Here is a 27,460-nt window from a genome sequence, read left to right on the forward strand (position 1 = left end):
CTCTTCACTATGGCAGCCTCCGATATAACTCTGTTGACCACTACTCTTTGTGTTCGATTTGTTAGGAAGTTGAAGATCAATCTCCCTACTTTCCCAGTCATTCCTTTAGCACGTATTTTATGGGCTATTACGCCATTACCGCATTTGTCAAAAGCTTTTGCAAAGTCTGTGTATATTACATCTGCATTCTGATTTTCTTCCAGTGCATCCAAGGGCGTATCATAGTGATCCAGTAGTTGCGAGAGGCAGGAGCGACCTGCCCTGAACCCATGTTGCCCTGGATTGTGCAGATTTTGGGAATTCAGGTGATTTGCAATCCTGCTTCTTAGCGCTCTTTCAAAGATTTTTATGATATGGGACGTCAGAGCAATTGGTCTATAGTTCTTAGCTAATGCTTTGCTGCCACCTTTATGGAGTGGGGCTATATCCGTTGTTTTAAGTGACTGTGGAATTTCACCCACGTCCAAGCTCCTCCTCCATAGTGTACTTAGGGTACGTGAGAGGGGTTTCTTGCAGTTCTTAATGAATACAGAGTTCCACGAGTCTGGGCCCGGGGCTGAGTGCATGGGCATGTTGTCAATGGCTTTTTCGAAATCTATCGGAGTTAGGGTAATGTCGGAAATCTGGCATACATTTATGGAGTTATGAGGGTCATTCATGAAGAAATCATTTGGGTCGTCGATCCTCAGACTGATTAGTGGCTCATTAAACACAGAGTCGTACTGGGATTTCAGTATTTCACTCATTTCCTTGTTGTCATCTGTGTAAGTCCCATCCTGTCTGAGTAAGGGCCCGATACTAGATGTGGTATTTGCCTTATTTTTGGCATATGAAAAGAAATATTTTGAATTTCTTTCAATTTCACTAATAGCTTTAAGCTCCTGTCTCTCCTGGTTCCTGTAAGAGTCATTTAACTTTAGTTCGATAGTTTCCACTTCCCTGGTCAGCGCCTCCTTTCGTGTATCAGATATTCTAGCACTCCTGAGGAGCTCAGTGACTCTTCGTCGTCTTCTGTAGAGGGAGCGTCTTCCTCTCTCCAGTTTACTCCTGCTCTTCTTCTTTCTTAGGGGAATATGCCTAGAACATGCTTCAGCTGCCAGGAAGTTGATCCTTTCAAGGCACTGGTTTGGATCCATGTCATTTAAGATATCTTCCCAACATGTTTCATTTAAGACATGGTTTACCTGGTCCCAGTTGATGTTCTTGTTGTTGAAGTTGTATTTTGTGAAGACACCTTCACAGGTACATGCATTCTGCTGATCAGGACCCCTGTGCATGTAAGTCTGGACTTCGATTAGATTGTGATCGAAATTAGTTGTTTTTGATATTCTTATGTCTCTTATGAGGTCCTCATTATTTGTGAAGATAAGGTCAAGTGTGTTTTCTAGTCTTGTTGGCTCCACTATCTGCTGGCTTAAGGTGTGTTTATCGCAGAGACTTAGTAGCTCATGTGTGTGTAACCTTTCATCAGTGCTACCTCCGGGGATTGTTTCTGCTATAACATTATTCACTACATTCTTCCATTTTGTATGCCTTAGGCTGAAATCATCAAGCAGTAAGATGTTTGGGGAGGGAGCTGGAAGGCTTTCCAGACAGTAATCAATTTTCAGTAGCTGTTCCTTAACTGTTGGGAGGTTGTATCTGGTGGCTTATATACAACCACAATGACTAGGTTTTGGTTCTCGATCTTTATTGATAGAACTTCAACTACCTCATTTGTGGCGTTCAGCAACTCCATGCAGATGAGGGACTCTTTGACATACAGGCCAACCCCCTCCTTGTTGCCTATTCTTTCTGTCGCATCTAAAAAGGTTGTAACCACTTATCCATATTTCACTGTCAAGGTGATCTTTTGTGTGAGTCTCTGTGAAGGCTGCAAACATTGCATTAGACTCCTCTAGAAGTCCACTGATAAAAGGTATTTTGTTGTTGGTGGATGGCTTAAGGCCTTGTATATTAGCAAATATGAACTAGGTTGTATTCTGTGTTTGTTGTGGGGATTTTGTTATTGGCATCAGTAGTTGTAGTTCTGGAGGGCCATGGGTGGCCACTGGCTGCGCTTCCAGTCCAACAAGGCTCCAAGGTGGTGGACTATTTTTGTTATTTCCTTCCATTTTCTTTTTCCGTTTCCTGCCACTAAAAAATCACCTGGAGATGGGCTGTCGTAGCTGCTATTGTTTGCCTTGTGAGGTCTGTTCCTCCTGGTCCCTTTTAGATGGTATGCAGGGCACTCGATGTTGTAACACTGCTTCTGGAGGACCGAGGAGTGACATATTTTTGGGTGAAAGAAAGTACAGGAAGAAGAACAACACACTCCTTTAGACAGGAGGTCGCTACATTTTTTGGGATACTCAAAGTTGCATGTCCCATTTTTTTCCTGATATTCCATGCTTACAAATGCCCCAAGCATAATATTTGCACAAATTCACCTTTGGTTGGATAGAATTGTTGGGAGGTGTGTTGTCAATTTCTGCAGGTTCTGGGACTGCACTATAATCCTCAATACCCAAGCCAGGGCCACCCCGTCCTGGATTCCATCTACTTTCCTCAGTAGAGGAAGAAGGAAGAGACTCCTCTCCAACATCTGTACTGTGGGCCACGGTCTTGTGCAATGATGGTTGTATATTTACGGTTTTAGTGGTGGTTGTGGTAGGGTCCCTAGTAGAGTCTTGGCTGGCAGTAAGGCTGGGGGCTGGGACTGAGTCAGCACTGGGGCTGGGTGCTCAGCCTGGGCCAGCACCAGCACTGTGGGTATTAGTGCTATGACTGGGGGATGGGTCTGGCTTAGCACCATGTGGGTAACTAGATAGTTTCAAGTCATCTGTTGTGGTATGGGCATTCTGTATTTTTTTATTCACTATCTCTTTCTCCCATGTTATATATATTTTTGGTAGACTATCCAAGAGGTCATCTTTGTTTTCTTGATTATTTTTATCATTTATTACTCTCCTTAATACCTTTCTGATACCTGCCCAAAGTTCTGCATCTTTATTGCACAACCAGAAGCACCTTGCTAGTTCGAGGTCATTTTTTGAAGCTGTATTTAGTCTGGTACAAGAGATGTGGTGTTTGGAAAAGCATAGGTTGCATGTGATTCTGGATTTCCTTCCAAGGATTTTTTACATGTCCCACAGATATGCTGTGCTGACATCCTGTCTGTATCCTACTACACTCTGAAGATACTTGTCCAGTTTCCTCTTGAAGGCTTCTACACTTGTTCCAGCCGTGTTACTGACATCTTCTGGTAAGATGTTGAATAGTCTGGGACCCCGGATGTTGATACAGTGCTCCCTTATTGTCCCCACCGCACCAATGCTCCTCACTGGGTTTATTTTACACTTCCTCCCATATCTCTCACTCCAGTATGTTGTTATGGCAGTGTGTAGATTTGGGATCAAGCCCTCGAGTACCTTCCAGGTATACATTATCATGTATCTCTCTCTCCTCCGCTCCAGTGAGTACATGTTCAAGACTTGCAGGCGTTCCCAGTAGTTTAGGTGCCTTAAAGGCTCAATGAGCCGTAAACGATCTCTGTATTTGTTCCAGTTCCGATATTTCTCCAGCTTTGAGCGGGGCCGTCAGCAATGAGAAATATTCTAAGTGAGGGAGCACTAGCGATTTGAAGAGTGTCACCATCGGCATTATTTCCCTTGTTTTGAAAGTTCTCAATACCCACCCCGTCATCTTCCTGGCTGTCGTGATCTTTGTCTTGTTATGGTCTTTAAAAGAAAGGTCCGCTGACATAATTATTCCCAGGTCTTTTACGTGTTCCTTACGTTTTATTTGATGACCCTCTTGAGTTTTGTATATAGTGCTACTTTTGAGTTCTTCATTCTTTCTATATCAAAGCAGCTGGAACTTATCACCATTGAACGTCATGTTGTTCTCCACTGCCCACTGGAAAACCCTGTTTAAGTCTTCCTGTATTTTTTCAGTGTCCTCTACCGTACTGACTTTCATGCTTATTTTAGTGTCATCTGCAAATGATGATACAAAAGTGTGCCGGGTGTTTTTGTCTATGTCTGCTATGAGAATGAGGAACAGCAGAGGTGCCAGGACAGTGCCTTGGGGCACTGAGCTTTAGACCTTGCTGATGCTGGATCTTGCCCTGTTCAGTACTACTTTTTGTGTTCTGTGTGTTAGGAAACCGAAAATCCATCTGCCTACCTTCCCCGTAATGCCCATGGCCTTCATTTTGTGCGCTATCACTCCATGGTCGCATTTGTCAAACGCCTTTGCAAAATCTGTGTAAATCACATCTGCGTTTTGGTCGTCTTCCAGTGCCTCCGTAATTCTGTCATAATGGTTCAGCAGCTGTGACAGACATGATCGTCCTGCTCTAAAACCATGCTGGTTCGGGTTATGTTGGTTGTGCTGGTCCATGAAATTTGTGACCTGCCGTCTCATCATTCTTTCGAAGATTTTTATGATGTGAAAAGTTAGGGCTACTGGTCTGTAATTTTTAGCTAGTGCTCTACTACCTCCCTTATGCAAAGGAGCTATGTCTGCACTCTTTAAGGCCTCCGGTATTTCACCTAGATCTAAGCTCTTTCTCCAAAGAATACTGAGGGCTCGTGCTAGTGGTACTTTGCACTTCTTTATAAAAAGAACATTCCATGAATCTGGTCCAGGTGCTGAGTGAGTGGGCATGTTTTCCATTTATTTTTCGAAATCTATGGTATTTGTACTAATGTCAGTTAGTTGGTCTGTGCTGCCTTCTTCTGAAGTGAAAAATATTTCTGCATTTTCTACCTTGCTGTCATTTAGTGGGTTGCTGAACACCGACTCATACTGTTTTTTAGGATTTCACTCATTTCCTGTTCATTGTCAGTATACGAGTCTCCTCTCAGTAGTGGTCCAATTCTACAGGTCGTTCTTAGCTTGGATTTTGAATAGAAATAGAAATATTTTGGGTTTCTTGCAATATCATGTATGGCCCTTTGTTCCCTTTGTACTTCTTCTGTGAGGTATGACATCCTGAGTTTTTGCTCTAATTCAGTGATCTCTCGGCTAAGTCTATCTTTCCTCTGCTGTAGCATATTTGTGTCTTTAAGCAGTTCAGTAACCCGTTTTCTTCTTCTGTACCATCTCCTACGCTCTCTCTCTATATCTGATCTTCCTCTGGGTTTCCTCAATGGTATATGCTTCATACATACTTTGTATGTTTCTGTATTCAGCTTCTCTAGGCACTGGTGGGGATTTAGGGCGCTCATGTCTGATTCCCATGATTCTATGGTTGTTAAAATTAAACTTACTGAACATCCCGTCAGTTTCCTAACCTTGAGTTAATACTAGTTTGAACCTCTATGATGTTATGACTGGAACAATACATAAATAACTCGCACATAGATGACAGCAAAACTTATGACGACGTTTCAGTCCGTCTTGGACCATTCACAAGTCACACAGACAGAAGAGAGTTCATGTTCATGTAGCTTCATCAAGACGGGTCCTGGCCCAGGTCTTCTCCATGTGGTGACCCGGAGTGGCAGAGTTAGTACAAGTTATGTACCATTTACAGCCCTATGACAAGGGCAGCCCTATAGCAATGTCACAGTGACTCCAATTGAGCTATTAATGGCACTCAGGCCGCAGCCCGAGTGCCAGAACGACTCAGGAGATTCTCTGGAGGTGTGTTGAATATCTAACGTCTGACAGAAGAGGTAAAAAGTGTGAATGAGACAGTATATATAAGCAAGGAGGACAGGGACGGGAGAGTGAGAGGAAGAAAAAGAAGTAGTGATAGTCGTAATGCTAGTAGTGGAAGTAATAGTAGTAGTAGAAGTAGTAGTGGTAGCAGAAAGTAGAGGGAGTAGTTTATGCCACGAGGGAAAGAAAGTGGAGTTAAGGGGGGCAATAGTGGTAGTAATAATAATAATTTAAAATGTAGAAGGTAAAAACAGTAATGGCAGTAAAGGATTGGTAGACGTAGTAGTAGTAGTAATAGAAGTGGAGTCAGTCTAAAGACAGGAAAAAGGAGCACTGCAGGACAGTTAAGGGCCCACAGACGGTAGGACCAAAAAACACAGGGAAGGGAAGGGGGAAAACTGAAGGACAGGACACATTGGAAAGAAAAAAAAACGAAAATAAAGAATGAAATAAGGAGAAGAAGGAAGGAAAAGAGGTAGGGGGAGAAGAAATGATCATGTCATGTCACGAGTATTCTGAAGTTTGGAGTATTTGACAATGTAATGGGAAAGGAAGGCATCTTCATATACAAAGCCATGACTAAGATTCATACAAAGAAACTTGTGTATAAGGGAGGATTTAATAAGACGACGGCTGTGAAAACTAGAAGTAGGATAGACAGTCTTAGTAGAAGACCAGTCAATAGGATGACAGTGATCTCTAACAAGATAGAAATGAGCATTACTGATGTCGGCAAGTCTAACACTTTTCTGTGTTTTTTAAATCTCTGAGAAAGAGAGTGGTCAATTTCTCCAAAGTATTGAAAGGGATAAGAGGAACATGAAATAGATTAGACACCAGGAGCATCAGTTGCAGGGGGTGAGGTATGAACTAGATTGCTGTAAAGGGTGTTAGCTTGGCGAAAAGTAAAGTGATGTCTAGGGAACGGAGAGAGTTGTTGAGGTTAGAAAAACTGGAAATATATGGAAGGCAGGAAACAGTAAATTTCAAAGGAGTAAAGAGTTTAGGAGAAAAGAAAGTCTGTTTAGCACGTGAGAAGGCAGAGTTTATGAAATGAGTAGCCAAGACGACAGAACGAATTATGAAGAGTGGAAATTTCCTACTCAATGAAATGAGGGTCACAAATGCGGAGGTCACGGAGAAGGAAATAAGTACACTTCTCTTGACTGAGGGAGCATGCCACTGTGCATAGGCTGCGGTAAACGGAAGAAGAAAAGCCTGTAGCCGAGCAGTGGGCATGTATATCTAGGAAAGGAAGCAAAGAGTTCGATTCCCATTCAGTTTTAGACTTGATGGAATTAGGAAGATTGTTAAGTGTGTCTAGAAATGTTTGGAAGAGACTAGAGTCATGGGGCCAAAGAGCAAAGATGTCATCTACATAGCAGAACCAGAGGGAAGGGAGCACACCAATAGAACAGTTTCAATGTATTTCACGTAAAGGCTCGCAAGAACAGGGGATAGAGGAGATTCCATAGTCATACCGAAGTCAGTGGTCACGTGTCGTCATACCTATACTGAGCTGTCTGGGTATTAGCGTGGGCTGTTACCTAGCACCATGACTTGTTGTAGTGTTTTACAATCTCAGCTTAAAGTGTTGAAGAAGGAGGTTCTACTTCTTCAGGAGGAAAACAGGAGGCTGAAGCTTCGCCTAGATGTGTTTGGGAGTGAGTGTGAGAAAGTTGGTGCTGGTAAGGAGGAAATGCTTACCACCAGTGACAGTGGCAGCTGCTTTAAGTGGCAAGTAGTTCACAGTTCAGGAAGAAGGAAGATGAGGAGGGTTAATAAAGAAAATGTGAAGGTAGGAAATCGATTCTTTGATAACTGGTATAAATTCTATGGCAAACATGATATATATGCAAGGGATGGGGTTCATCTCACTGGGGTTGGAGTGGTTGCATTAGCCAATTCGACTGAGGGGGTCATTGATGACTTGTCTAGGACTTCAAACTGATAGATTATAGAGGTATGTGTGTGTGGGAAACAATCAGGCTGCAGTATTATTGTTGGAAACAGCAGATATTACCAGGATACCTCAGGGATATGTTTAAAAGACAATATTAAAAATAAAGTTCCTAATAAAGGCAAAGCAACTGATCAACAAACAAAGAGAGATAGTAGAGGACAACGAGTGACTAGCTCCCTTAAGGTTTACTATACAAATAGTAGGAGTCTAAGAAATAAGATAGATGAGCTAAGATTACTCGCAAGTGCAGGTAATATAGATATTATTGCTATAACTGAGACCTGGTTCAACCTGAAAGATAGAGAAATGCCTTCTGAATGCAACATACAGGGTTATTAACTATTCCATACTGATAGGGTCAACAGGAAGGGTGGTGGAGTGGCGATGTATGTCAGAGAAAATTTAAATTGTTGTATTAGACATGATGTAAGATTAGAAACATCAGACACAGAATCTGTTTGGCTACAGATTCTCGAGGGTCCTGAAAAAATAATTTTGGGTGTGATATATAGGCCCCCAAACCTTGATAGGGAGTGCAGTAAGCTGTTATGGGACGAAATTCATAAGGCATCTAGATATGAAAATGTTGTGTTAATGGGAGATTTTAACTTTAGACATATTGATTGCAACAATATGACAGGAAATCTTGAGTCTAGAGACTTTCTTGATACTGTTCAGGATTGCTTTTTAGAACAGGTTGTGACAGTACCAACTAGAGGAAACAATCTGTTTGACTTGGTTCTTGCCAACAAAGATTCACTAATTAATAATCTTGAGGTTAATGATGAGCTTGGGGAAAGTGGTCACAAATCACTTAGTTTCAATATACTATTATGGAATTACCCAGTAAACTGCAATCAAGTCTCTGTCCCAGACTTTCGATTGGCTGATTTCCTGGGACTAAAAAATTACCTGGTTGGGCTAAATTGGGATGACCTGACTATGGGTCAGGTAGGTTGTGTTGGTTGCCAATATGACGTTTTTCAGAGCATAGTTCTAGCTGCCCAGACAACTTTTGTTCCGAGTAGGGAAATTAGATCTAACAAAAATGATCCCAAATGGATGAACAATAGATTAAAACATCTCATTGGTTAAAAGAGAGGCATTTTTAGGCGTATCAAAAGAGGGGATGGGCAGTTAAGAAATCAATATATTCAATTAAAGAGAGAAATAAAAAAAAAGAATAAGAAAAGCAAAAAGGGATTATGAGGCTAAGGTCGCAAGGGATTCGAAGACTAACCCAAAAGGGTTCTTTCAGGTATACAGAAGTAAGATTAGGGACAAGCTAGGCCCACTTAAGAGTAACTCTGGTCAGATCACTGACAGTGATAAGGATATGTGTGAAATTTTCAATTCTTATTTCCTCTCAGTATTTACCCAGGAAAATATTAGCAAATTTCCAGAAATAATAAATTATGTAGAACAGAACGATAATAAATTATGCACGATTGCGGTAAATAGTGACATGGTCCTCAGACAAATAGAGAAATTAAAACCTAACAAATCCCCAGGTCCTGATGAATTGTTTGCAAGGGCGTTAAAGGAATGTCAAGAGGAATTTTGCAAATTTTGGCTAATCTTTTTAACATATCACTACAAACTGGCATAGTGCCTGATAAGTGGAAAATGGCAAATGTAATACCTATTTACAAGGCAGGTGACAGGTCCTTGGCTTCGAACTATAGACCAATAAGCCTTGCCTCCATAGTGGGAAAATTTATGGAATCAATAATTGCCAAGGCAATTCGTAGCCATCTTGATAGGCATAAAGTGATTAATGAATCTCAACACGGTTTTACAAAAGGTCGTTCCTGTCTTACGAATTTACTAATTTTTTTCACTAAGGTGTTTGAGGAGGCAGAATGAATATGATATTGTTTATATGGACTTCAGTAAGGCTTTCGATAGAGTTCCACATCAGAGACTTTTCAGGCACACGGAATGGGAGGAGAATTTTTTTCCTGGGTAGAGGCGTGGTTGACAAATAGCCAGTAAAGAGTTTGCATAAATGGGGAGAAATCAGAATGGGGGCACGTCACAAGGGGTGTTCCACAGGGCCCCATTGGGCCCCTTGTTGTTCACAATTTACATAAACGATATAGAACATAAGAACATAAGAACGAAGGAACACTGCAGAAGGCCTACTGGCCCATGCGAGGCAGGTCCAAGTCTCCTACCGGCTTAAGCCAATGCACCCAACCTAGACAGGTCAGGTCACATTGACTTAAGGGAGGAACACGGCAACCGACCTGGTAGCACAAGCTATCAGGTCTAACTCACACCCACCCACATCCACTCATGTATTTATCCAACCCACCTTTAAAGCTACACAACGCTCTGGCCTCTATAACTGTACTCGGGAGTTTGTTCCACTCATCCACAACTCTATTACCAAACCAGTACTTTCCTATATCCTTCCTGAATCTGAATTTTTCTAACTTAAAACCATTGCTGCGAGTCCTGTCTAGGCTAGAATAAATAGTGACATAAGCAAATTTGCTGATAATACCAAACTATGCCGTCCAATTCATTCTATTGAGGACAATAGTGCACTCTAGGATGATCTGAGTAGACTGATGCAGTGGTCGGAGAAGTGGCAGATGCAGTTTAATATAGACAAATGCAAAGTGCTAAATGTTGGACAGGACAATAACCATGACACTTATAAACTAGATAGTGTGGATCTTATTACTACTGACTGCGAAAAGGATTTAGGAGTTCTGGTTAGCAGTAATCTGAAACCAAGACAACAGTGCATAAGTATTCGCAATAAAGCTAACAGAATCCTTGGATTCATATCAAGAAGCTTAAATAATAGGAGTCCTCAGGTTGTTCTTCAACTCTATATATCCTTGGTTAGACCTCATTTAGACTATGCTGCTCAGTTCTGGTCACCGTATTACAGAATGGAAATAAATGCTCTGGAAAACGTACAGAGGAGGATGACAAAGATGATCTCATGTATCAGAAATGTTCCCTATGATGATAGACAGAGGACCCTGAATCTGCAGTCTCTCGAAAGGCGTAGAATTAGAGGGGATATGATAGAGGTGTATAAATGGAAAATAGGAATAAATAAAGGGGATGTAAATAGTGTGCTGAAAATATCCAGCCAAGACAGGACTCGCAGCAATGGTTTCAAGTTGGAAAAGTTCAGATTCAGGAAGGATTTAGGAAAGCACTGGTTTGGTAATAGAGTTGTGGATGAGTGGAACAAACTCCCGAGTACCATCATAGACGCTAAGACGTTGTGTAGTTTTAAAAATAGGTTGAATAAATACATGAGCATGTGTGGGTGGGTGTGAGTTGGACCTGACTAGCTTGGGCTACCAGGTCTGGTGCCGTGCCGTGGAAGTGACCTGACTAGGTGGTCATTGTTCTAGGCTGGAGGTTGGCATGGACCTGCTTCGCATGGGTCAGTTGGCCTGTTGCAGTGTTCCTTCTTTCTTATGTTCTTCTTAATTTACCTTGTAAGAAAACGGAGTTATAATTCACATAAAGGCAAATCAGATGAAGGAAAACATCACTTGGTATGAAACATCGTCAAGACTGAACATCTTACAGGTCCGGAGAGGCTCCAGGTGGTGTGGGGAGTGAGGCTCCAGGTGGTGTGGGGAGTGAGGCTCCAGGTGGTGTGGAGAGTGAGGCTCCAGGTGGTGTGGGGAGTGAGGCTCCAGGTGGTGTGGGGAGTGAGGCTCCAGGTGGTGTGGGGAGTGAGGCTCCAGGTGGTGTGGAGAGTGAGGCTCCAGGTGGTGTGGGGAGTGAGGCTTCAGGTGGTGTGGGGAGTGAGGCTCCAGGTGGTGTGGGGAGTGAGGCTCCAGGTGGTGTGGGGAGTGAGGCTCCAGGTGGTGTGGGGAGTGAGGCTCCAGGTGGTGTGGGGAGTGAGGCTCCAGGTGGTGTGGGGAGTGAGGCTCCAGGTGGTGTGGGGAGTGAGGCTCCAGGTGGTGTGGGGAGTGAGGCTCCAGGTGGTGTGGGGAGTGAGGCTCCAGGTGGTGTGGGGAGTGAGGCTCCAGGTGGTGTGGAGAGTGAGGCTCCAGGTGGTGTGGGGAGTGAGGCTTCAGGTGGTGTGGGGAGTGAGGCTCCAGGTGGTGTGGGGAGTGAGGCTCCAGGTGGTGTGGAGAGTGAGGCTCCAGGTGGTGTGGGGAGTGAGGCTTCAGGTGGTGTGGGGAGTGAGGCTCCAGGTGGTGTGATGAGTGAAGCTCCATGTGATATAGAGAGTGAGGCTCCAGTTGGTGTGAAGAGTGAGACTCCAGGTGGTGTGGGGAGTGAGCTCCATTTGGTGTGAGGAGGGAGGCTCCAGGTGGTGTGGGGAGTGAGGCTTCAGGTGGTGTGGGGAGTGAGGCTCCAGGTGGTGTGGGGAGTGAGGCTCCAGGTGGTGTGGAGAGTGAGGCTCCAGGTGGTGTGGGGAGTGAGGCTCCAGGTGGTGTGGGGAGTGAGGCTCCAGGTGGTGTGGGGAGTGAGGCTCCAGGTGGTGTGGGGAGTGAGGCTCCAGGTGGTGTGGAGAGTGAGGCTCCAGGTGGTGTGGGGAGTGAGGCTCCAGGTGGTGTGGGGAGTGAGGCTCCAGGTGGTGTGGGGAGTGAGGCTCCAGGTGGTGTGGAGAGTGAGGCTCCAGGTGGTGTGGGGAGTGAGGCTTCAGGTGGTGTGGGGAGTGAGGCTCCAGGTGGTGTGGGGAGTGAGGCTCCAGGTGGTGTGGAGAGTGAGGCTCCAGGTGGTGTGGGGAGTGAGGCTCCAGGTGGTGTGGGGAGTGAGGCTCCAGGTGGTGTGGGGAGTGAGGCTCCAGGTGGTGTGGGGAGTGAGGCTTCAGGTGGTGTGGGGAGTGAGGCTCCAGGTGGTGTGGGGAGTGAGGCTCCAGGTGGTGTGGAGAGTGAGGCTCCAGGTGGTGTGGGGAGTGAGGCTCCAGGTGGTGTGGGGAGTGAGGCTCCAGGTGGTGTGGAGAGTGAGGCTCCAGGTGGTGTGGGGAGTGAGGCTTCAGGTGGTGTGGGGAGTGAGGCTCCAGGTGGTGTGGGGAGTGAGGCTCCAGGCGGTGTGGGGAGTGAGGCTCCAGGTGGTGTGGGGAGTGAGGCTCCAGGTGGTGTGGAGAGTGAGGCTCCAGGTGGTGTGGGGAGTGAGGCTCCAGGTGGTGTGGGGAGTGAGGCTCCAGGTGGTGTGGGGAGTGAGGCTCCAGGTGGTGTGGAGAGTGAGGCTCCAGGTGGTGTGGGGAGTGAGGCTTCAGGTGGTGTGGGGAGTGAGGCTCCAGGTGGTGTGGGGAGTGAGGCTCCAGGTGGTGTGGAGAGTGAGGCTCCAGGTGGTGTGGGGAGTGAGGCTCCAGGTGGTGTGGGGAGTGAGGCTCCAGGTGGTGTGGGGAGTGAGGCTCCAGGTGGTGTGGGGAGTGAGGCTTCAGGTGGTGTGGGGAGTGAGGCTCCAGGTGGTGTGGGGAGTGAGGCTTCAGGTGGTGTGGAGAGTGAGGCTCCAGGTGGTGTGGGGAGTGAGGCTCCAGGTGGTGTGGGGAGTGAGGCTCCAGGTGGTGTGGAGAGTGAGGCTCCAGGTGGTGTGGGGAGTGAGGCTTCAGGTGGTGTGGGGAGTGAGGCTCCAGGTGGTGTGGGGAGTGAGGCTCCAGGTGGTGTGGGGAGTGAGGCTCCAGGTGGTGTGGGGAGTGAGGCTCCAGGTGGCGTGGGAAGTGAGGCTCCAGGTGGTGTGGGGAGTGAGGCTCCAGGTGGTGTGGGGAGTGAGGCTCCAGGTGGTGTGGGGAGTGAGGCTCCAGGTGGTGTGGAGAGTGAGGCTCCAGGTGGTGTGGGGAGTGAGGCTCCAGGTGGTGTGGGGAGTGAGGCTCCAGGTGGTGTGGGGAGTGAGGCTCCAGGTGGTGTGGAGAGTGAGGCTCCAGGTGGTGTGGGGAGTGAGGCTTCAGGTGGTGTGGGGAGTGAGGCTCCAGGTGGTGTGGGGAGTGAGGCTCCAGGTGGTGTGGAGAGTGAGGCTCCAGGTGGTGTGGGGAGTGAGGCTCCAGGTGGTGTGGGGAGTGAGGCTCCAGGTGGTGTGGGGAGTGAGGCTCCAGGTGGTGTGGGGAGTGAGGCTTCAGGTGGTGTGGGGAGTGAGGCTCCAGGTGGTGTGGGGAGTGAGGCTCCAGGTGGTGTGGAGAGTGAGGCTCCAGGTGGTGTGGGGAGTGAGGCTCCAGGTGGTGTGGGGAGTGAGGCTCCAGGTGGTGTGGGGAGTGAGGCTCCAGGTGGTGTGGAGAGTGAGGCTCCAGGTGGTGTGGGGAGTGAGGCTTCAGGTGGTGTGGGGAGTGAGGCTCCAGGTGGTGTGGGGAGTGAGGCTCCAGGTGGTGTGGAGAGTGAGGCTCCAGGTGGTGTGGGGAGTGAGGCTCCAGGTGGTGTGGGGAGTGAGGCTCCAGGTGGTGTGGGGAGTGAGGCTCCAGGTGGTGTGGGGAGTGAGGCTTCAGGTGGTGTGGGGAGTGAGGCTCCAGGTGGTGTGGGGAGTGAGGCTCCAGGTGGTGTGGAGAGTGAGGCTCCAGGTGGTGTGGGGAGTGAGGCTCCAGGTGGTGTGGGGAGTGAGGCTCCAGGTGGTGTGGAGAGTGAGGCTCCAGGTGGTGTGGGGAGTGAGGCTTCAGGTGGTGTGGGGAGTGAGGCTCCAGGTGGTGTGGGGAGTGAGGCTCCAGGTGGTGTGGGGAGTGAGGCTCCAGGTGGTGTGGAGAGTGAGGCTCCAGGTGGTGTGGGGAGTGAGGCTCCAGGTGGTGTGGGGAGTGAGGCTCCAGGTGGTGTGGAGAGTGAGGCTCCAGGTGGTGTGGGGAGTGAGGCTCCAGGTGGTGTGGGGAGTGAGGCTCCAGGTGGTGTGGGGAGTGAGGCTCCAGGTGGTGTGGAGAGTGAGGCTCCAGGTGGTGTGGGGAGTGAGGCTGCAGGTGGTGTGGGGAGTGAGGCTCCAGGTGGTGTGGGGAGTGAGGCTCCAGGTGGTGTGGAGAGTGAGGCTCCAGGTGGTGTGGGGAGTGAGGCTCCAGGTGGTGTGGGGAGTGAGGCTCCAGGTGGTGTGGGGAGTGAGGCTCCAGGTGGTGTGGGGAGTGAGGCTTCAGGTGGTGTGGGGAGTGAGGCTCCAGGTGGTGTGGGGAGTGAGGCTCCAGGTGGTGTGGAGAGTGAGGCTCCAGGTGGTGTGGGGAGTGAGGCTCCAGGTGGTGTGGGGAGTGAGGCTCCAGGTGGTGTGGAGAGTGAGGCTCCAGGTGGTGTGGGGAGTGAGGCTTCAGGTGGTGTGGGGAGTGAGGCTCCAGGTGGTGTGGGGAGTGAGGCTCCAGGTGGTGTGGGGAGTGAGGCTCCAGGTGGTGTGGGGAGTGAGGCTCCAGGTGGTGTGGAGAGTGAGGCTCCAGGTAGTGTGGGGAGTGAGGCTCCAGGTGGTGTGGGGAGTGAGGCTCCAGGTGGTGTGGGGAGTGAGGCTCCAGGTGGTGTGGAGAGTGAGGCTCCAGGTGGTGTGGGGAGTGAGGCTTCAGGTGGTGTGGGGAGTGAGGCTCCAGGTGGTATGGGGAGTGAGGCTCCAGGTGGTGTGGAGAGTGAGGCTCCAGGTGGTGTGGGGAGTGAGGCTCCAGGTGGTGTGGGGAGTGAGGCTCCAGGTGGTGTGGGGAGTGAGGCTCCAGGTGGTGTGGGGAGTGAGGCTCCAGGTGGTGTGGGGAGTGAGGCTCCAGGTGGTGTGGGGAGTGAGGCTCCAGGTGGTGTGGAGAGTGAGGCTCCAGGTGGTGTGGGGAGTGAGGCTCCAGGTGGTGTGGGGAGTGAGGCTCCAGGTGGTGTGGAGAGTGAGGCTCCAGGTGGTGTGGGGAGTGAGGCTCCAGGTGGTGTGGGGAGTGAGGCTCCAGGTGGTGTGGGGAGTGAGGCTCCAGGTGGTGTGGGGAGTGAGGCTCCAGGTGGTGTGGAGAGTGAGGCTCCAGGTGGTGTGGGGAGTGAGGCTCCAGGTGGTGTGGGGAGTGAGGCTCCAGGTGGTGTGGAGAGTGAGGCTCCAGGTGGTGTGGGGAGTGAGGCTCCAGGTGGTGTGGGGAGTGAGGCTCCAGGTGGTGTGGGGAGTGAGGCTCCAGGTGGTGTGGGGAGTGAGGCTCCAGGTGGTATGGGGAGTGAGGCTCCAGGTGGTGTGGGGAGTGAGGCTCCAGGTGGCGTGGGAAGTGAGGCTCTAGGTGGCATGGGGAGTGAGGCTCCAGGTGGTGTGGGGAGTGAGGCTCCAGGTGGTGTGGGGAGTGAGGCTCCAGGTGGTGTGGAGAGTGAGGCTCCAGGTGGTGTGGGGAGTGAGGCGTACGTAATAAGGCAAATAGATTACTGGGATTTATATCAAGAAGTGTAAGCAACAGAAGTCCAGAGGTCATACTGCAGCTTTATACATCATTAGTAAGGCCTCACCTAGATTATGCAGCTCAATTTTGGTCTCCATATTACAGAATGGACATAAATTCGTTAGAAAACATTCAGCGTAGGATGACTAAATTAATACATAGCATTAGAAATCTTCCTTATGAAGAAAGATTGAAGACTCTTAAGTTACATTCACTTGTTAGACGAAGAATGAGGGGAGACCTGATCGAAGTGTATAAGTGGAAGATAGGTATTTGTAGATGAATGGTTCAGAGAACCGACATGTTGATAAATTAGACACATGTGCAACTCTTGGGTATCTTTATTGAGGAAACGTTTCGCCACACAGTGGCTTCATCAGTCCATACATAGGAGAAACTTGAAGAACAGGAGGAGAATGAGGTAATCAGTCCCTCAACCTTGAGTCGATGTGTTCAGTCCATCAATCTTGAGTAGATTGATGGACTGAACACATCGACTCAAGGTTGAGGGACTGATTACCTCATTCTCCTCCTGTTCTTCAAGTTTCTCCTATGTATGGACTGATGAAGCCACTGTGTGGCGAAACGTTTCCTCAATAAAGATACCCAAGAGTTGCACATGTGTCTAATTTATAAAGATAGGTATTAATAAAGGGGATATTAGCAAGGTCTTGAGGATATCTCTCCAAGAGAGAACCTGCAGTAATGGATTTAAATTAGATAAGTTTAGATTTAGAAAGGACATAGGAAAGTATTGGTTTGGAAATAGGGTAGTTGATGAGTGGAACAGTCTACCTATGTGATGAATGGTTTGAAAAACCGACAAGTTGAAGATTGAGACACTTATGCAGCATATGGGAATCTTTATTCAGGAAACGTTTCGCCACACAGTGGCTTCATCAGTCCAATACAAAGAGGAAGGCGTAAGGAGAGGAGGAGAATGAGGTAATCAGTCCCTCAACCTGGAGTCGATGTGTTCAGTCCATCAATCTTGCAAGATTGATGGACTGAACACATCGACTCCAGGTTGAGGGACTGATTACCTCATTCTCCTCCTCTCCTTACGCCTTCCTCTTTGTATTGGACTGATGAAGCCACTGTGTGGCGAAACGTTTCCTGAATAAAGATTCCCATATGCTGCATAAGTGTCTCAATCTTCAACAGTCTACCTAGTTGGGTTATTGAGGCTAGGACTTTGGGTAGTTTCAAATTTAGGTTGGATAAGTACATGAGTGGGAGGGGTTGGATTTGAGTGGGACTTGCACATCAGAGCTTATTTCTTGGGTAGCATTGAAAATTGGGTTGGTCAAATGTTTGTTAGTGGGATGAATTGTAAAGGACCTGCCTAGTATGGGCCAACAGGCCTGCTGCAGTGTTCCTCCTTTCTTATGTTCTTATGTTCTTATGGTGTGGGGAGTGAGGCTCCAGGTGGTGTGGGGAGTGAGGCTCCAGGTGGTGTGGAGAGTGAGGCTCCAGGTGGTGTGGGGAGTGAGGCTCCAGGTGGTGTGGGGAGTGAGGCTCCAGGTGGTGTGGGGAGTGAGGCTCCAGGTGGTGTGGGGAGTGAGGCTCCAGGTGGTGTGGGGAGTGAGGCTCCAGGTGGTGTGGGGAGTGAGGCTCCAGGTGGTGTGGGGAGTGAGGCTCCAGGTGGTGTGACGAGTGAGGCTCCAGGTGGTGTGACGAGTGAGGCTCCAGGTGGTGTGACGAGCGAGGCTGCAGGTGGTGTGACGAGTGAGGCTCCAGGTGGTGTGACAAGTGAGGCTCCATGTAGACAGCCTGTACTGTCTGCACAAACAGCCTATGCTGTCTGCCAGCTTAGTTCATATTTCTCGGCACTCAGGTGCTGTCCTCTGGGCCTACCCATGCCTGTGGGACGCTGGTCCCACACTCTCTCACTCTCTCACTCTCTCAGCAGCCTAGCAGCAAGACAGAAGGCCTACTAGTTCTCTCTCTCTCGTGGGCATGGCCCTACCCGGGCCATGGGCACAACACACAAGCCTGTGTACCCACCACGACTTTACAAATAAAGTAAGAAGACTCTGAAGACATTTATCATTTAATCCCCGCTTGCAGAAATATCAATTAATCGCATTCACATTGGTGGGAAGCGGTGGTCGCAGCAGTTGTGTTTGCCAGGAGAGAGGAAGGAAGAGATATGAAGTCATCTTCACTTTATCACCCTATACAAGAAGCATCCGTCTCTCATGGAGTTATCCTGATGTCGTGTCTGCACGTTTGAGCATCCAGACACAGGTACAAGCAGGATCTAGCCGAAATTTGCCGAATTTCTTCGAGAATTGTAAGTGGTGTCCCAGTGACCCCATGCCACAGCGTCCCACGCTGTTTCTCAAGTCACGTGTTCAGCATCATTTGTATGTTCTGTTTTGTTCAGCTCAGCACAGCTATTTCAGCAAGCCAGAGGTGAGTTTTGTGGTGATTTCTGCGTCCAGTGTGTCTCCCTGTGTTTGTGGATGGGGAGGAGGAGGAAGTGGTCGTTCCTCGCCTTGCCCATGCTCGCCCTACTCACACCTCACCAGCCTACCACTCACCACTACTCACTCTCTATGCTGTGTTTTCTGCTGTTTTTTGTGTGAATTCTTTGCCAGTGCTGTGTATCCGAGTGCCCGAGGCCATTCATAGCCACATGGATCAGCAAGCTATGTGTATCAGCAAGCTATGTGTATCAGCAAGCCACGTGGATCAGCAAGCCACGTGGATCATCAAGCCACGTGGATCAGCATGCCACGTAGATCACGATGCCACGTTGGGTGTGGGTGATGTCATGTGGATCTACAAGCCACGTGGGTTACCAAGCCAGATGTCCCAGGCCTCATGCTGTGGTCTGCTGCCTGCATCACATTGATGTCACCTTGAGATGTCTGCTGACGTCGCCATGCTGCTGATGTCACCTTGCGACATCACGCCTGACATCACATGATGTCACATTGAGTGTTCCAGTAATTATTTCAGTATTGTCGAGAAGATTGAGAGAAGTTATATGTCGTGTGTTAATTAATTCCTCTCAGTCAGTGTTCTCACATGTTATTGTATAGCTTAGTGTCAGTTTTGTGCACAGTAAAGCATCTTTTGCTAGTTTAAGCCATGTTGTACCGCATGTACCGCGGGTGTGTGTAAAGTTTTCTGTGTGTCCAGTGTGGTCTGCGGTCAGATCCCTGAGTAGCACCACTGTGTTAAGTCACCCGGTGTGATCAGCACGTTTGACAGCTGATATCAGTCAGCCTGAGCCCAAGCCCCCTTGTACAGAAAGCTCTTATGCTCGTCACTCATAGATGTTCTGCAGAATCGTACCTGCTACGATTACCATCGAGATTTGTTTCACTTCACCTCCAGACCTTCAGAGTGCAGTTATATGTAGAGAAACAAGTCTGGGGACACTTAGACTAACCTCTGCTTTAACTCCAACTGCCGAGAGAATGACACTCGTCAAGCCACAGTTAGCCCTGTCGGCAGGCACTGTGTCAGCCTCATGTCACAAGCTTCAGTGAGCTCCTGCACAAAGAAGATGTCACTTTGACTGCTAGCTAGCTCACTGCAGTCTGGTGGATGATGTTACGACTCCCTGATGTTTCGCCCAGTCGTCTCTGCCACGATTTACTCCACGCTCGCCGGCAGTGACAGCCCAGCGAGAGTACCAGTCGAGAAGTGTCCTCCTGAGTCACTTGCCAGAAGTCCTGCCCAGTTGCCGAGTTTTGTCGACGCCTCACTCGAGGGCACCAGCATGTCGTGCCCCAGGTTGAGTGAAACCTGCAGTGATTCCTACGATGTCTGCTTCACCGTTCCAGAGAAGACCGTACCCTGTTATGTCACAGCTCAGCCGCAGCGATGTCTCCTGTGTTGCAGTATCTGTAGTATCTGTCCAGACGCAGGAAGGCGTGCAGTGATGCCCGTCGACGCTCACTGCCTATGACCACGATGTTTAGCACACCCCACATGTTTTTTTCTTCCCTCCCTGTAGGAATTTTTTTTTCCATGTCCATATGTATATATATGTTTTTTATTTTGTGTTCTGCGATCTGTTCCTACGAGAGAGAGACTGAGTTTTTTTTTACCACCAGTATTGTCGCGTCAGGACGATGCGAGGTAGGTGGCCGAGCGTATGTAGACAGCCTGTACTGTCTGCACAGACAGCCTATGCTATCTGCCAGCTTAGTTCATATTTCGCAGCACTCAGGTGCTGCCCTCTGGGCCTGCCCAGGTCTGTGGGACGCTGGTCCCACACTCTCTCACTCTCTCAGCGGCCTAGCAGCAAGACAGAAGGCCTACTAGTTCTCTTTCTCTCGTGGGTATGGCCCTACCCGGGCCATGGGCACAACACACAAGCCTGTGTACCCACCACGACTTTACAAATAAAGAAGCCTCCGAAGACGTTTATCATTCACTCCCCGCTTGCAGAAATACCAATTAATCGCGTTCACATCCAGATGGTGTGACAAGTGAGGCTCCAGATGGTGTGACGAGTGAGGCTGCAGGTGGTGTGACAAGTGAGGCTCCAGGTGGTGTGACGAGTGAGGCTCCATGTGGTGTGACAAGTGAGGCTCCAGGTGGTGTGATGAGTGAGACTCCAGGTGGTGTGACGAGTGAGGCTCCAGGTGGTGTGACGAGTGAGGCTCCAGGTGATGTGACGAGTGAGGCTCCAGGTGGTGTGACGAGTGAGGCTGCAGGTGGTGTGACGAGTGAGGCTGCAGGTGGTGTGACGAGTGAGGCTGCAGGTGGTGTGACGAGTGAGGCTCCAGGTGGTGTGACGAGTGAGGCTGCAGGTGGTGTGATGAGTGAGGCTCCAGGTGGTGTGACGAGTGAGGCTGCAGGTGGTGTGACGAGTGAGGTATCTGTAAATACCCCCTTCCCGTCCTTCAGGATGCAGGCACTGTACTTCCCGCCTCCAGGAATCAAGTTCAGCTAACCGGACCATGATATCGTCAATAAATGAACATATTCTTCTAACCTAAGCTAACCAGAGCTCAACTTACAGCTAATTCGCACCGACTTCTGTCCCCTTCTTAGTGTATCTCTCTCAACAAACTGTTGCTTTCATAGTGACATAGTCAAATACTGTAGGATGTTATGTGAGAAGGTTCAACTAAGCCCAGAAATCAAAACAAATTTAAGAGAGAAGAATGTTTGTAATATAAAAAGAAATAATAGTCAATGGAGATAAATGGTATAAAATATCGACACGATGGAAAAAATAGACACAAATACGTTATAATACGATCCCTTATTGACTACGCTTCGCCCACACAGTGGGCTTTATCAAATTACAGACAGATTTATTTGTAACCTGATAAAACCCACTGTGTGGGCGAAATGTAGTCAATAAAGGATCGCATTATATTGCTTTCGTGTCCATTTTTCCAGAAAACAGACAGATTAGCATACCTAAAACACATCGACAAAAAACCCACCAATAGCAAGCTTACCGTCACCATGTAAACAGTCTTGATGACCATCACAGAGGTCATCTCGGGGTATACACATGGAGGATCTGCACTTGAATTCTTCCTCTTCACATATAACCGGGCAGTCAGCTTCGTCAGAACCGTCCGTACAATCGTTCTTGCCGTCACACTTCCACTCGGGGGCAATGCACTGCGGGTAGCACCACATGAAGTCCGGGGGACAGTCCTCAGGCTGCTGGAGAAACAGTGGATTAGTGGAGGAACTACTCGTAGTGAGGGTGACATCCCGAAGTCCTACCAAACGAGGCACTTCACGACTTACAGTGGGACTTCCAAGATTTACAAAGGAGGCTCTCCAAGGTTTACAGATGATTATTTTGGTCAGTGAGAGGAAATAAAACAATGTATACAAGAGGTATTGAAGCTAATCGTCAATCATAATTCAGCAAAACGTTGTTGGGATTATCTTCTGTCATCAGGACACAGATGAAGCAGTTATTGGTCATCATGACATAGATAAGGTAGTCATCCCTTGGCAAAACACAGGTCAGAAACAGTCAGTCAGTTACACAATCATCACGCAGCAGGACACAGGTGAGTCATCACACAGCAGGACACAGGCGAGAGTCATCACGCAGAAGGATACGGGTGAGAGTCATCATTTATTGTGGCAGAGGTGAGACAGTCATCAGACAGAACTACATAGGTGAAGTAGTCATCAGAACACAGGTGAAAAAGATCATCATTTAACAGCATACAGGTCAGACAGTCATTCAAAGACAGGGGAAAGTCAGCCTGACACAAGACAGGCAGAAATCACCAACACAGAAGTGAGATAGTGAACAACACACAGATGAAGCAGAGAGCAAGGCATACAAAAAAAATCGTCACAAGTGAGACAATCCTAAATACATATACTCTGTGGCCACTTTATTAGGTACACCCTTCTAGTACTGTGCAGGGCTGCTCTTTACCCCTAGAAAAGCCTGACTTCCTCGTAGCATGGATTCATCAAGGTGGTGGAAACATTCTTCAGAGATTCTGATTCTTATTGACGTGATAGCATCACGCAGTTGCTGCAGATTTGTCGGCTGTACATTTTTGCACTTTTCTGTTCTTAGCTGACAGGAGTGGAACCCAGTGTGGTTTGCTGCTGCTGCAGCTCATTCACTATAAGTTTGTAGATGAATGGTTCAGAGAACCGACATGTTGATAAATTAGACACATATGCAACTCTTGGGTATCTTTATTGAGGAAACGTTCCGCCACACAGTGGCTTCATCAGTCCATACAAAGGAGAATCTTGAAGAACAGGAGGAGAATGAGATAATCAGTCCCTCAGCCTTGAGTCGATGTGGTCAGTCCATCAATCTTGAATAGAATACGGCATACGTGCGGAGAAGCAGCTTATAAACCGTTGGTAGGAGAGGTGCAGCAGTCATAGGCGGTGTCACATTTGTTCAATGTGGAAGTAGGTCGTGCCCAAGAATTAGGCAAGCGAAGAATTCCCAAGTATTAAGATCCCAAGAAGTTGCAGTGTCTGACAGGTTTGTAGATGAATGGACTGATGAAGCCACTGTGTGGCGAAACGTTTCCTCAATAAAGATACCCAAGAGTTGCACATGTGTCTAATTTATCATTCACTTTAAGGTTCAACGTGTCGTGCATACAGAGATTCTCTTCTGTATACCACTGTTGTAACGCATGGCTATTTGAGTCGCTGTCATCTTCCTGTCAGCTTGAACCGTCTGGCCATTCTCCTCTCACTTCTCCCATTAACAAAACGCTTTCACTCACAGAACAGCCGTTCATTAAATGTTCTGTGCATTTCACACCATTTTCTGTAAACTCTGGAGATTGTTGTGTGAAAATCCCAGGAGATCAGCAGTTTCTGAGATACTCAAACCACCCCATCTGGCACCAACAATCATTGCACGATCAAAGTCACTTAAATCACGTTTCTTTCCCATTCTGATGTTTGGTCTGTAAAAGTGAACCGGTTCACCTTGTCTGTATGCTTTTAGGCACTGAGGTGCTGCCACGTTATTAGCTGATACTGTATTTTCGTTAGCAACAAGCAGGTGTACACATAAGAACAAGAACATGAGAAAGGAGGAACACTGCAGCAGGCCTGTTGGCCCATACTAGGCAGGTCCTTCACAGATCCATCCCACTAATAGAATATTTGCCCTCATAAGAACATAAGATCATACGAAATAAGGAACACCGCAACAGGCCCACTGGTCCATGGGAGGCAGCTTCAATTCTCCCACACCGACTTAAGCCAATGCCTTGACCTAGTGAGGTCAGACACGTCACTTAAGGTATTAGCACTGCGTCCGACCTAGTAGCTAGTCAGGTCCATTTCACACCCACCCACACCCACTCAAAAGGAACATAAGAAAGAAGGAACACCGCAGCAGGCCCACTGACCCACGAGAAGGAGGTCCATGTCCCTCCCCCCCGGATTAGCCCAATGACCCACCTAGTCAGGTCACTTCCACTTAAGGAAGGAGCACGGCATCAGACCTAGTAGCACAAGCTAGTCATGTCCAACTCACACCCACCCACACACACTCATGTATTTATCTAACCTATTTTTAAAACTACACAACGTTTTAGCCTCAATAACTGTACTCGGGAGTTTGTTCCACTCATCCACAACTCTATTACCAAACCAGACATGTGTACACATGTATTTGATAAAGTGGCCTTTGAGTGTAGGCGAGTCAGGAAGAAACAGGTGTGATTGACAGGAAGACATACGTGTGATTGACAGGAAGGCACAGGTGTGATAGACAGGAAGACACAGGTGTGATAGACAGGAAGACACAGGTGTGATAGACAGGAAGATACAGGTGTGATTGACAGGAAGACACAAGTGTGATAGACAGGAAGACACAGGTGTGATTGACAGGAAGACACAGGTGTGATAGACAGGAAGACACAGGTGTGACAGACAGGAAGACACATGTGTGATTGACTGGAAGACACAGGTGTGATAGACAGGAAGACACAGGTGTGATAGACAGGAAGACACATGTGTGATTGACAGGAAGATACAGGTGTGATAGACAGGAAGACACAGGTGTGATAGACAGGAAGACACAGGTGTGATAGACAGGAAGACACAGGTGTGATAGACAGGAAGTTACAGGTGTGATAGACAGGAAGACACAGGTGTGATAGACAGAAAGACACAGGTGTGATAGACAGGATGACACAGGTGTGATAGGCAGGAAGACACAGTGTGATAGACAGGAAGATACAGGTATGATTGACAGGAAGACACAAGTGTGATAGACAGGAAGACACAGGTGTGATAGACAGGAAGTTACAGGTGTGATAGACAGGAAGACACAGGTGTGATAGACAGAAAGACACAGGTGTGATAGACAGAAAGACACAGGTGTGATAGACAGGAAGACATAGGTGTGATAGACAGGAAGACACAGGTGTGATAGACAGGAAGACACAGATGTGATAGACAAGATGACACAGGTGTGATAGACAGGAAGACACAGGTGTGATAGACAGGATGACACAGGTGTGATAGACAGGAAGACACAGGTGTGATAGACAGGAAGACACAGGCGAGATAAGTCAGTAGTACACAGCTGAAAAAAACATCAAGCAGAAGGTGACATGTCTAGACATACTTCTTCACATGTCTAGACATGTATCTTTCTCTAAGTCCTTCACTACCGTAGTGCCTCGTAACCTCCATTACCCTGTTCTCTCCTGTCTGCTTCCTATCAACATACACGGCTCACCCTCTCTCTATATATATCTCTATCCTTCCCTTGTCCTCTCTTATCTGCATACACACTTCACCCGCACTTTATCCTTCAGTTTCTTATCTGTACCAACCTGCTCATCCACTCTGTAATGTTTTACAAATACTGTGGTAAATATTTATCCTTAGTCTATAAATAGTTGTAAAGCGATATATTTTAATTCGTTAACATAATAATTATTATTATGTTCCAGATATGCTACTCAAGAGGGAGAACACAAAGAACATTGACAGGTGTGTGGCAGGCGCCTAGGTCCTGTGTGTGGCAGGAGGCTAGGTCCTGTGTGTGGCAGGGGCCTAGGTCCTGTGTGTGGCAGGAGGCTAGGTCCTGTGTGTGGCAGGCGCCTAGGTCCTGTGTGTGGCAGGAGGCTAGGTCCTGTGTGTGGCAGGAGCCTAGGTGTTGTGTGTGGCAGGGGCTTAGGTCCTGTGTGTGGCAGGAGCTTAGGTCCTGTGTGTGGGACAGGCGCCTAAGTCCTGTGTGTGGCAGGCGCCTAGGTTCTGTGTGGGACAGGCGCCTAGGCCCTGTGTGTGTCAGGTGCCTAGGTTCTGTGTGTGGCAGGCGCCTAGGTCCTGTGTGTGGCAGGAACCTAGGTCCTGTGTGTGGCAGGCGCCTAGGTTCTGTGTGTGGTAGGCGCCTAGGTTCTGTGTGGGACAGGCGCCTAGGCCCTGTGTGTGTCAGGTGCCTAGGTTCTGTGTGTGGCAGGCGCCTAGGTCCTGTGTGTGGCATGAGCCTAGGTCCTGTGTGTGGCAGGCGCCTAGGTTCTGTGTGTGGTAGGCGCCTATGTCCTGTGTGTGGCAGGAACCTAGGTCCTGTGTGTGGCAGGCACCTAGGTCCTGTGAGTGGCAGGCGCCTAGGTCCTGTGTGTGGAAGGAGCCTAGGTCCTGTGTGTGGCAGGAGCCTAGGTCCTGCGTGTGGCAGGAACCTACGTACTGTGTGTGGCAGGAGCCTAGGTCCTAGGTCCTAGGGCCTACACCTCGACAACAACTTAAATTTCAGTAACCATATCCAACACATAACAAAAAAAGTATCCAAAACGGTGAGGATCCTCTCCAAGATACGATACTACGTACCGCAAACTGCCCTTCTCACACTATACCATTCACTTATACATCCATACCTCACCTATGCTATCTGTGCTTGGGGTTCAACTGCAGCAACACACCTAAAGCCAATAATAACCCAACAAAAAGCCGCAGTAAGAATAATCACTAAATCCCATCCCTGGCAACAACCCCCCCCTCCCCCCCACTCTTCATAGATCTAAACTTACTCCCTGCTCAGAACATCCACACTTACTACTGTGCAATCTATATCTACAGGACCTTAAATTCCAATATTAACCTTGACCTAAAACGCTTTCTTGATAGTTGTGACAGGATCCACAGGCATAACACCAGACACAAACATCTCTATGACATTCCCCGTGTTCGACTAAACCTTCACAAAAATTCAATGTATTTCAAAGGACCTAAAATCTGGAACACCCTACCTGAAAACTCTAGAACTGCAGACACATTCATCACCTTCAAAACTACAGTTAGAAAACATCTTATCTCCCTGATCCACCCCGACAACTAACTACATGATAACCACCTGGTGGTTCACAATTACACTCACTCACCCACTGACTATAAACCCAGAAATACTAATCTTAATCTTAAAATAATGAATCCTAACTAGTCATAAGCTTGCCCATGATACTCCAATATAGACACTTCCTATTGTGCCAAAACAAAAGCTTTCACATTGCTAAACTCACAAATTATAACGTAGTCACCTAGCCTTAATACCATAATCTGTAAGGATTTAATGTTAAGAATTAATCTAAGTCTGCCCGAAATGCCTAGCCATGCTAGGTGTCCTAGTGGCCCCCTCTGTAATTAGTATTTTACAACATGTAAACCACACAATACCCAAAACCTGTAAACCCCACATTGTAAACCTTACAGAGAATAAACTTGATTTGATATGATTTGATTTGATTTGATTGTGTGTGTGGTAGGTGCCTAGGTCCTGTGTGTGGCAGGAGCCTAGGTCCTGTGTGTGGCAGGAGCCTAGGTCCTGTGTGTGGCAGGAGCCTAGGTCCTGTGTGTGGCATGAGGCTAGGTCCTATGTTTGACAGGAGCGTAGGTCCTGTGTGTGGCAGGAACCTAGGTCCTGCGTGTGGCAGGAACCTAGGTCCAGTGTGTGGCAGGAGCCTAGGTCCTGTGTGTGGGGCATGCGCCTAGGTCCTGCGTGTGGCAGGTGCCTAGGTCCTGTGTGTGGCAGGAACCTAGGTCCTGTGTGTGGCAGGCGCCTAGGTCATGCATGCGGCAGGAGCATAGGTCCTGTGTGTGGGGCAGGCGCCTAAGTCCTGTGTGAGGCAGAA

General features: G+C 48.1%; 1 protein-coding gene across 1 annotated transcript in view; it reads right to left on the reverse strand.

Annotated features, from left to right (window-relative positions):
- LOC128699890 (low-density lipoprotein receptor-related protein 4) overlaps positions 1-27,460 on the reverse strand; it is an 846,819-nt gene that overhangs the window by 523,767 nt on the left and 295,592 nt on the right. The window contains exon 9 of the mRNA XM_070086860.1: positions 21,317-21,527. Coding sequence (XP_069942961.1) covers positions 21,317-21,527 — 211 coding nt within the window. The remainder of the gene's footprint in view (positions 1-21,316; positions 21,528-27,460) is intronic.

Source organism: Cherax quadricarinatus, chromosome 20, assembly GCF_038502225.1.
Source record: "Cherax quadricarinatus isolate ZL_2023a chromosome 20, ASM3850222v1, whole genome shotgun sequence".
NCBI lineage: Eukaryota > Metazoa > Arthropoda > Malacostraca > Decapoda > Parastacidae > Cherax > Cherax quadricarinatus.